General features: G+C 33.0%; 1 protein-coding gene across 3 annotated transcripts in view; it reads right to left on the bottom strand.

The window, feature by feature from the left end:
* Window positions 1–9675, bottom strand: part of fbln1 (fibulin 1) — a 45318-nt gene extending 35643 nt beyond the window's left edge. For 2 of the 3 annotated variants that reach the window (XM_043228241.1, XM_043228242.1), the window contains exons 1-3: window positions 9512–9675; window positions 4860–4971; window positions 2074–2206 (exon numbers count right to left, since the gene is read on the bottom strand). In XM_043228241.1, the coding sequence (XP_043084176.1) occupies window positions 2074–2206; window positions 4860–4971; window positions 9512–9566 (300 nt within the window). In that variant the 5' untranslated portion in view covers window positions 9567–9675. The remainder of the gene's footprint in view (window positions 1–2073; window positions 2207–4859; window positions 4972–9511) is intronic. The other variant, XM_043228240.1, reaches the window with a different exon arrangement.
* Between the last annotated feature and the right edge of the window lie 2658 nt (window positions 9676–12333).

Genomic DNA, 12333 nt, shown 5'->3' with positions numbered 1-12333 from the left:
TATATATATATATATATATATAAATTTATTTTTAATAAGTTTAAAGACATTAAGACTGATGTAAAAACAGGGATCACTTAAACACAAATATTGTTGGTCTGTTTAATATTACAAATATACTACAATAAATATATTTCATTATTTTAGATCTTTATTTTTAAGCGAATTATGTATTTATTATATTTTTGTGTAATAACCTAAAAACCTGCGATGTCTTGTAGAATCAGAAAAAGTCTTTTTTTGTCAGTATTTTTTCGTGCTCAAAGGTTATTCTGCTCCTCAAGTGAAAGTATGCTGATTAAAGAACGTTTACAAATTGTACTTAAAAACTACACAGAAAATGCAAAACGTATGTCAAGCTCCAAAATGCATAATAAATAAATCAATAACAATGCGTGAATAAATAAGTGCATTATATGCAGTATGTATAATAACTACATTCAGTGCTCTCTCCTATACTCTCAGTGCCACAGTTTACCACGAAAGTGACATTTTGGTTCCTTATTCACGTATGTTTTTATGAGATATAGTTTCTTTCTAATCTTTGGATGGAAACACAGCTATTTTTAGGTGAATTATCCACAAATGGGTTGTGCAACACGTCTGACAGGTGCTTTTAAGAGCTCTTACGGCCAAAGATGGATGTTTCCTAGAAGACGGCAGACACCTGGAGGCTTGCAGTGTCTCACACACACACACACACACACACACACACACACACACTCAGGTGTGTTTAACCGGAGCTGGACGTCTACCAGAAACGAGCTGCACTTCTGTAACGTGGGCAAGTTCCCTCCTGCTCGACGTAAACAGTGCTGAGACTAACCCCTTCACACCAACAACACTTTGGGCTTTAAAAGCCGCGTTTATCATCCCGTCGTGATCTGAGTGTCTCGCCGAGACGTGTTTGTGCAAGCGGCCGCCGAAGAGAGACGGAGTGAGTGCATTTCACAAGCTAAACAGTTCACAAAAAGACCTTTGTTATAGGTTTTAAAGGATTAAATCATACATAAGCTGTTAAAAATGAAGACAGTTCGGCCCCATTAACCCAAGCGAGCTACAATACTGTCTAATAAACGAACAGTCAGCTGACTTTTAAGGCTGCATTTGACCTTTTAAAGAGTCGACATGATCACTAATGTATATGGTATTATTATAAAATATACATATTTATTATACACACACATATATCTATATATTATACACTTTACTACATCTTCTACAATTGTTTATAGCAGAGTAAATATTTTGAATTATATATATATATATATATATATATATATATATATATAGACAATATGAATTTGTTTTATATTATTTTATAAAATAATATTATATTTATTTATATATATTATACATTTTACTACATCTGCTACAATTTTAATATATATATATATATATATATATATATATATTTTTTTTTTTTTTTTTTTTTTTTTAATATATATAAAATCATATTATATTTAATCTAACAGTATATATATAAAATATATATAAATATATAAAAATGCAATAATGTAATAAATTACAAATAATACTAATTAATTACAATAACAATAAAATAATAAATGTTACACACACACATATATATATATATATATATATATATATATATATATATATATATACATAACATTTTAATTGAACTGAATTTTTTTATTAATATATGTATACGTGTATATATCATAAAATGCATTTAAGTAGTATATAATGTGTATGTAAAGTATATTACTATATAGAGAGCTAGAAATATTACATAACATTTTAATATTTTCAAATAGCAATTTATAACCAAAACTAAAAATGTTAAAAAGTTAATCTATATAATTTTTTTAATAAATGTTGAATAGTGTATGCATTATATACCACGTGTATTACATTTAAATTATTATATTTAATTAATATAAATATAATTAATCTATATATTAATCTAATATTATATATATATATATATATATATATATATATATATATATATATATATATATATATAATTGCAATGTAATACATCACAAAAATAAAATTGCAATATAATAATAAATGTAATAATAAAAAAGTGAATAAAGCCAGCACCTTAGTTGTCTTTGTTTCACACGTGCTGCTGGTCAAGAAGGCGTCGCAGCTGCCCTGGTCCTTCGCCATATTGATGCCTTTGGTGCACACACTGTCTTCAAGGACCGCAGTGCAGCACTGTTCCTGAGCGATCCTACGACACAAGCACAGACAGGTCAGGGTTGATCAACACATTACAGAGGTCAAGCACAACGTGACCCATAACCTCGGGGTTTCTGCTGGACTACATGTGAACATCAGCTAGATAATAAAAGCACAGTGCTGGGCAGTAAGTGATTAAGATTACATAATCAGATCACAAAATGAATTGTAATCAGCACTTAAAGTACTTGTAATAAGATTATATAATCACACTGTAAAAACAAAGATTTTAATTTACTAGCAATTTCTGAAAACTGCTTCTATCTCATTATTTTTAGTATAATATAAATATATATATATATATATATATATATATATATATATATATATATATATATATATATATATTGAAAATAATTATATTATTTTATATTACATATAAATAACTTTTTAATGAAACATGAATGTGTTTGTGTGTGTGTGTATATATATATATATATATATATATATATATATATATATATATATATACAGTACATACACTTTCCTATAAACATTTTTTTATTTTGAATGTGATTAATCAAATTTGTGTTTTGGCAGCACTAATCAAATATATAAAATGTAAAAATCGAAAAAATAAATAAATAAATAAATAATTTACAAAAAAAAAAAAAAAAAAAATATATATATATATATATATATATATATATATATATATATATATATAGTATTATATAAAAAAAGTATAAATAATTGATAATTCTAACATATAATTATATAATTGTTTAGAATTTTATTTTTAGATCATATCTACACATCTACACACACACATATATATATATATATATATATATATATATATATATATATATATATATATATTTTATTTTTATTTATTTTTATTATTATTTTTTTAAATATATAATCAAAATAATTATGATGTTTTTATTTTTATATAGTCTTATACATATCATTTCTTATTATAGAGTATATTTTCTCTTAAAATTATGGAATAATCTTATAATTAAAATTATTCAAAGCTATGTGATGACCGAGCTGTGTCCTAAAGCCATCAGACGAGCCGCAGTACAGCAAATGTTCACCGCGTAGTTTGTAATCAGCGGTGGACCAGTTTGTAAGGACTTCGGGTTGCCGAGGAAAGACGGTTTCTGATTGCGCAAGACCCCAGAGCTCCTTCTACTTCACTCTTGCTAAAAGCTTTCTGCTTGCTGGCCGCCGGTGAAGCACAGGACAGACGTTGGAGAGCAGAAGCGTGTGTTTGGTTGAGCTCCAGGCCGGACCGCAGCGCTGACGCACGGAGCCCAGTTTTTACGGTAAGACGATCGCTGTTTGTCTCTTTCGCTCTTGCTTCACCCTCTTTCACAATCATCTTCGCAGGAAAGCCCGTCCGCGACGGCCACGGACGGCCTTTTAAGGCAGAAGCCTTCTGAGATTTCTCCTTTCGCTTGTTTTTCCCCCCTTTTTTTTTTTTTTTTTTGCGGCGTGTCTGAAATAATCTGCAGATTTCCTGTTATTCGGGTCGCTCTCTCCCCTCCGTCTGACTAGAGTTTCACCTCGGTGGAATTTCCTGGATCTGGAGATATTCCCGTTTCTGCGAGCCCCCGGACCAAAGACATCCGAGCCATCGCCGCCTTTTTTTCCTCGCCAGAGTGACTCGATCGGCTTTGACTGGCACTGATAACCGATCTTAACGATCTCTCTTGCACACGCTTCCTCGAAACCGCTTTCGGCAAGCCGAAGTTGCACCTCTAAAATACACAGGAACGGGAAAACGCCGATGGAGATCATTTCTGCGATAACGTTCGTAAAAATGTAGCATTGCAGTGAATGGGTGCCGTCAGATTGAATGGGTGCCGTCAGTCCAAACAGCCGATAAAAACATCACAATAATCCAGTGCATGGGTTAATGACTTAAAGCTGCGTTTTTGTCATTATTAAGCCCTTTTAAAACCACTGTTTATTGTCCGCAGTCCATAGTAAGGCTTCCTCCGGTGAAAAATGTCCACCTCTCGCATCAAAATCCTCCCACGTTTTTGTTGGAAGGTGTTTTAGGCGCCGCTCGATCTGTTAAAATGTTAAACTGCAGACGCTTTAATGCGTTTGTTCCTCACAGACGCGGCTTTTCAAGTCGTTCGGCGAATGACGGCGGCGTGGCGTTTTTATCGGGCTCTCATTCCGACGGCACCCATTCACATCCAGCGTTTCTCCAAACCCGAGGAAGGATCGGGCTCGTAAATATTCAGGAGATGTTCAATTTGGGGTGGAAACGCGACGTGCCCAACCGTCGATGTTTCTAATTCAATTCGATTTTGAAACGCTGGCTGTTATTAACTTATTAACCAGAGCCAAGAAAACATTTTAATTAGGCGTTAAGCATTTATTGCATCACGCCGTATTTATTTGCATCTACGGAGCTCATTTCTCGAAGCTGGATGTCTCAAAATGAGTTTGTTTTTTTTGGTTTTGCTTTGGAAATGCACATCGGTGCTTATGCGAATGCTTTTTATGTCGTGCAATAAAAAGCCTAATTTAAGCATAACGTTTCACGAGAGATTTAATGTCTTAACGTACAGTGATTAATCAACCGGGGGGAGGGTTGTTTCCGCCGTAGCGGCGTGCTTCAACTGATTTGTCTCTCCTCCAAGTGTTTTTGGTAGAGAAACCTCAGACGGAGAAGAACGAACCTGCAGGTGGTGGATTCGGAGATGAGCGGCAGGCCGGTGCAGTCCTGAGACTCCTGGCCTCTTTCTTTGCCGTCCTTACAGCAGTCGTCCAGAGAGATGGGATCTGCAGTCTCTGGAAAGGGAGAAAAAGCCAGAAAGACATTACCCGATCCAGACGATTCCCACACACACACACACACATGCAGATCAGAGGCTTGCGCGCGGGCTTTCGGTTAAAGCTTTTTACGCTCGGATCTGAAGCGTTGACGACTGACTTCTCTGTTAAAGCGTTGGATTTGCCGGGGCTTGTCCCGTCTGACGAATTCCTGCATTATCACCGATCTGTGTTTTCACCAGCTGATTCATCTCTATAGTCAGCAAATGGCGTGCAAGGAAAAACAATAAGAGAACAGGGTCCAAGACGGGATAATGGAGGTTAAACGGAGAGCGTTCAGCAGCCATTATTATCTCCTACAGCCATGAAAAACTAAAAACAAAATTACAATTTTACAATTTTTTAATTTGTGTCTACACAATTTTTTTCAGTGTATTTATACATAATAATTTGTATAGATATATAAAGTGTATAGATAGAAAATATAAATAGATTTTTTTATATATATATTAAACATGAAATGAATCTGAAATGTCAAAAATAGATTATGATCCGATATTTTATTACAATTAGAGCATAAGACTTGATCATAATTGATCATAATAGCTTTAAAAATAAATATTAATGTAATTTATTACATTTGAAACGTCTTATATATATATATATATATATATATATATATATATATAATATATTTTTTGTAGATTATCTGATTAATATATATATATATATATATATATATATATATATATATATATATATATATATATATATATATATATATATATATAGATTATCTGATTTGACATAAGACATTAACATATCATATGTCCATCATAATTTGATAAATTATTATAATAATTACTTTTAATCAGTTAAGAGATATAAGGATATATATATATATATATGTTTGTGTGTGTGTGTCAATGCTGTAAAATGATTAATTGCAATTAATCGCATCCAAAATAAAAGTCCTGTTTACATAATATATGTGTACTGTATATCTGTATATAACAACACACACATATGTATTTAAGCATGCTATGTTTTTGTATTAAATATGTTTATCTAATATATAAATAATATAAATATGTGCACGTTAATACATGGAATTTTCTAAATATATACTGTACGTGTGTGCATTTGATATATACATAATAAATATAAATATATATCTATAGATAGATATATAGAAAGATAGATAGATAATGTGCATACCAAGTCAGATTATTTGATTTTTGCCTAAAACAATTATATTCACTATATTTTTTCCAATTAAACATTTGAGTTTGATGAAAAATAAGATCTCTGCCTTTTGACTGGTGAATATCCTGGCAAACCCGAACCTTGCGAGACGTTAAAAGTTTCTTTAAAGAGTTCCTTCGTAAGGAAACGGGGGTTAATGAACTCTGAATCAGATGGGGGCGTGACCTTTGTCTAATTAGGGATTGAGGGTGCTTGGAAAGCCCTTAAAAAAAGTTACTGGCCAAAACCCTGCGGCTACAAATAAAGACTCTTCCTGGGCACTCGGCGGGAAGGCAAACCCTGCCTGGATTTCTTTCCTTTTTAAAAAATTCTGCTTCTATTCTGCTCTGGTCTCCCACATACCGAAGTCTGTCTTTCAGCCAATCAAGTAGAACTGCAGAATTAATATTCATGAGCGTCTAGGTTAAGCCCCGCCCACTTTAAAGACCCGATGGTTTCCTCCAGACCAGAGGGTCTGTGTGTTAATCTATTGATTATTTGTTTTTAATCACCGCTCCATTGTTCCAGTCGGCTTCCTTGATGTCGTCACCGAATCAATACCTCTCTCTCTCTCTCTCTGCTTTGTTTGTTTTCTTTCCACAAGCATTTTTCCACTCACGCCGAATAATGTTTAGCGTCTGGCGGACGAAGTAATTTGTTGACTCCGTCAAACACACCCGGCTCTCTCCCAGAGATTAAAGGCCATAAAAACTAGTCCAAAAACATTTCCAAACAACCATCAGCTGACGCAAGCGGACTCGATTGGATCAAACAGATCATTAATTTCCCTGCGGTTTCCATCATCTCGCCAAAACCCAAAATATTTTTGGCAGATGAGTCTTTTGGACTCTTTAGCGGCAGGTTTTCACAGTAATCGAAATGCCAAATGGCTTTTATAAGCAGCGATTTATCCACATGGACGCAAACATTTTTTATTTCTTTGAGTTAAACGAAATAAAGTGAAATGCAAAAATTAAATAAAGAAAAAATCATTTAAAAGAAATTAAAAATAAAACAATTTAATGCAAATCCAAACGTTTAATTTGGAATAAATATTACATATAAATTTATAAATATTTAATAAAATGCAAATGTTAATTTCTTTCAATAAATTAGTTCTGTAAAATTATGAATCATATTCAAAATAAGTTTTTGTTTACATTATATGTGCTGTGTATCTTTATATATATACATATATATATATATATATATATATATATATATATATATATATATATATATATACTCACGTGCATGTATATATTTTAGAAAAACATGGTGTATATATATTAAATATATTTCTAATTTAATTATATGAACATGTAGGTGTATATATAAATATTTTCAAAATATATACAGTATGCGTGTGTATCTGTATATACGTAATAAAATATATTATGCAAGCCAAAACTTTTATTTTGTACGTGATTAATCGTTTGACAGCACTAATAATTTATATCAAATAAAAACAAAACTTGGTGGTTTATTATAGCCATGCCGTACAGTAGCTAATGAGAATAGTTGTTTTGAAGTCCAATAAAACTGAGATAAAACGCTCTTAAAAGTGATTTAAGAACAACATTGGTGCACTAGGGCGGCTCGAGCTTCCCACATGATGCTATTCGAGCAAACCGGTCCAGTTAAATACAGTTTGTTGTTCTGTATTACGACCACATTTGTGCGGTGCATTTGAACGCGATGCATCCCCCGAGGACCGAGTATGTGCTCGGATACAGACGCTAAACCAGTCCTGGTGGGGTTAGGATAACTAGCCTAGCAGTAAAGGGCATCTTGAGCTGTGGGCCGCTTCCCACAGAGCAAAGCCTGATTGGCTGCCGCGGGCCAGGCCACGCCCCCTCATGTAAATATTCATGTTCTCTTCTGCCACACGTGTCTGTGCGACTCGCACTAAAACACTTCTGGGCTAAATGATAGTTCTGCGAGAACGAGCCTTTCATTAAGAGATCAGCGAGAGACCCATTTAGGGTTTTATTACGCAAAGCCATGAAAAAAGAAATTACATTTGTTTTTATTTTATCTGTATTTGAACACACGTGCACATTATTACATGTATTTATAATTAAATGTATATGATGTGCATTTAATTACATTTTAATAAAAATGTTAAAACATTATAGTAAATAGTAACAGAATATTTACGATATATAAAATGTAGCATATAGTAAATTATATTTTAATGTAACACTATAGTATATAATATATACTATTCACAATTTTAAAAAAATAAATGTAATTTTGAATGTTTTAAAGAACATTTTAATATAATATTATTAGATTTAAAATATATATATATACACACACACAAAATACAATAAACTAATACTGTAATATGGTACTATATACTACATAAATATAACTTTGAATGTTTTAAAGAACATTTTAATATAATATTATTAGATTAAAAAAAAATATATATATATATATATATATATATATATATATATATATATATATATATATATATATTATATATATATATATATATACACACACACACACACACAATATACAATCAACTAATACTGTACTATGGTACTATAAACTACATAAATATAATTTTGAATGTTTTAAAGAGCATTTTAATATAATATTATTAGACAAAATAAAAAAATAAAATAAAAATATATAAATAAATAATATATATATATATATATATATATATATATATATATATATATATATATATATATACACACACACACACATATATATATATATATATATATATATATATATATATATATATACACACACACACACAATATACAATCAACTAATACTGTACTATGGTACTATATACTAACTATTATTAACTACTTAACTATTATTTACAAAAATTAGAACTTAAAACTTAAAAATATTCACTATTTTACAAAACAACAGTTACTAAAGGCTGCAGTTACTATAAAATACTACATATACTATACTATACTGTGGAATATTACACTTTACTATACCATACCCTCCATTGTAAGTTAAGTTAATATATTTTAACTGAAATAAATACATGCTCCCTCACAGAATCATTTATACGGTGTGTATTAATGAAAAACGTACTTATTAAAAACCTCGTAGCGCCAGCTGACTTTCTGTAATAGTTTATATCGCCTTACACTGTTCTGTTTTTCTCTTATTTTGCTCTCAAGGCGCGTTTAAACGACAACAAATGCGCGAAATGTGTTTTATGAAGCGCAGACGGAGGCAGAGGGACGTTACTCGAGTGTTATTATGTCATGTTTCCTTCGCGGTCCGCTTTTCGGCAGCAGTGATGAGGTGTTTGAGGTAAACTCACCTTGGCCCCGCAGAAACCCGCACAAAGACAACAGCACGACCACAGAGAGATCCATTTATCCGCGACAGAGAGTCGTTTAAAGTCTCGAGGGGAGAAACACAGAGAGAGAGTCGCGCTGAGGCTGATTGCGAGCGCTTTAATGAGCGCGCGTCCGCTGCGCGTTCCGGGGGCAGGACCGAGCTCTCGCGGACGCGCGATCACGGACGCGCGCTTATTTGGTCGTTACGTGTCGATAAAACGGCTTTGTCGGAATAAACCTCGAATAATGATCGTCCAGGTCGAGTTTACAGAGACTTTTACTGTGGTAAACTCGGCCAAATGCCGTTGTCATTCGATAAAAGTGCCTTAAAAAGTTCCCGAATTAATTTACTGTGATTTTACAGCATCACGCGCAACTAAAAATTAACCCTATTTCCACGATAGCCTTGGCGTTGCTATGGTTTCAGGGCCTAGCTTAGCTCGCTAACGCGCGGTTTTTAGCTAACGCTGCGAGCTAATCGCGAAGATCGCAAAAAATCCCTTTATTTACACGATATATTCATATTGTTACTTCAATGTAGTTTTGTAAGGACACATAATTATATCACTCAGCTGTAGCCTGTTAATCTTGTACGTTAAATACTTTTTCCTCTCTTTTTTTTTGAGAAAAAAAGTTATGGTTACCATGGCAATTTTTTTGCTAAGGGTACATAATTACATCAGTATTTATCCTAACCCTTTTGCACATGTTAATTGATATTTAATTAATAATCAATATGGAAATAAACAGGATTTTGCCATTATGATATATATAAAAGCCATCCAAAATAAGTGCTCTTTTTAAATAATTAATGATTTGATATCCGTGGATGATTAAAGTACACATTACAGAGTTTTCGGTTATGTCACACTACGCGTTTTCTTGGATGAAGGTTGGTTTGATTAAAGAGAGCGATTTAAGGTTAATTGCATTTCTATCATAACATCTCAAGAGGGTTTGAATTATGACTGCTGAGGGTTTCGCTTTCCCCTCGCCGTACATCTGGAGAGGATCAATATCATACAATCTGCAGGCGTATGAAGTATTTTTTATAAACTCTTGGTTAGAAATCGTACTCGCTGAAATCTCAAGAATGATATTCGCCCACGCCGCCAATGTTTTGGACCGTTCATTCACTCGTAGAGGCCGTCGAGCAATAAATCAGGCCGACAAAACTCTGACTGATTGATTTTATTTGCTCTTTCCAGACGCCTCCGCGGTAGACCTCCGGTTTCATCTCACCAAATGGCCCGACAAAGAATCACAGACACGGGGAGAAGCATTCTAGACGTCGTGAAACGTTTACGAGTCGCGAAGACCGTTTCAGCTTGGGCCCCCGGAAGTAAAAATCGCATTTATTTTTCCCAGAGGTCAGTGAATTTGATATTTTCTCTTGTACGATTGCATAATTCCCAATAATTCTGAAGGCAAATCGTGCAAAACAAAGTAGCTGCCTTATAGATTATGCCGAATATGCTCGATTATGAGATTTAAACGTAAAAAAGTCAAATTTCCTGATTTAAACTCACGGTTCTTAAAAACAAAGTCCAAAAACAAACATTTTTGAGAAATGAGTCCGACTTGTACGATGGCTACGTACTCAGAGTTTTGTTTTTCTTTCTCAGAATTGCGAAAATATCTCAATTTGGAGTTTAACGTGTAATAAAGTAGGAATTAACTCTAACGATAAAGGCAGAGAGAGACAATGTCGTTAGAATCACTTTGAATGAATGATACAAACATCGACTGGCAGAAAAAAAACGTAGAATATCGTGAATGCGCGTATAAATGGTATGTCAAATAAAAAGAATACTCGTGGTATAGATATGCAAAACATTTTGCATATCAATACCACGATAAGATTCATTATCAATACCGCGATTTTAATCGTGTGTACGCTAATATCGTTATCATAGTAGCGCTGTCAAGCGTTTAATCGCATCCAAAAAAAATTTTTTTCATTTGCATAATATATGGATGTGTACTGTGTATATTTATTATAAAGGCACACACATAAGCTATTATTATGTATATATTTATATTAATATAATTTATATAGAAAAATATATTAAAAAAAAAAATATATATATATATATATATATATATATATATATATATATATATATTTTTTTTTTTTTTTTTTTTAATATATACATGCTAGTGTTTGTATTTATGCATACATAATAAATACACACAGCAAACACACATATCATGGGAACAAAAACTTTTATTGTGAATGCGCGATAAACTCGTAACGTCCCAAGGCATCAACTCACAATTGCAAAGCGAAAAAATAGCTTTTTTTATTCGATATATAAAGAAAAAAATACCTCTCAAAGCAATGCTACTGAAAAAGTACAGTAAAATTTCAAGTACTCCAATCCGATTGGGCGAGCACCTTTGTGGAGCCACCCTCACAAGTGTCTCTTTTTTTTTAGCGTTTCCCTCACACTAATCTAATTTCCCGAAATTAGCAATCACGAGTGAAATAATTGCCAGACGATTTAACAAACGGCGCTCTTCCAGGCCGGGGTCTGGAGTTTCAATCAGTCGCTCCCGCCGGGCAGAGCGGACAATAATCAAAGCCACATGCTCGCAGCTGGAGAAACACGCTCACGCAGCGGATCGAGTCGTGCGTCTGAGGCCTCAGTCAAACGCTAACAGATATATCATGCTCCGGGTGCTTTCAATTGTAGGAGCATCGATGATAGTGAGTAGATTTCTGCGTAAAGCTCACCGGCATGACGTTGCGGGTGGCTGGGAAGTGATTCGTATGTGTTATTCAATTTAATCCAAAATGATT

Source organism: Puntigrus tetrazona, chromosome 25 (genome assembly GCF_018831695.1).
Source record: "Puntigrus tetrazona isolate hp1 chromosome 25, ASM1883169v1, whole genome shotgun sequence".
Lineage (NCBI taxonomy): Eukaryota > Metazoa > Chordata > Actinopteri > Cypriniformes > Cyprinidae > Puntigrus > Puntigrus tetrazona.
The sequence above is the reverse complement of the archived record's forward strand: the minus strand, read 5'-3'. Positions and strand labels throughout refer to the sequence as shown.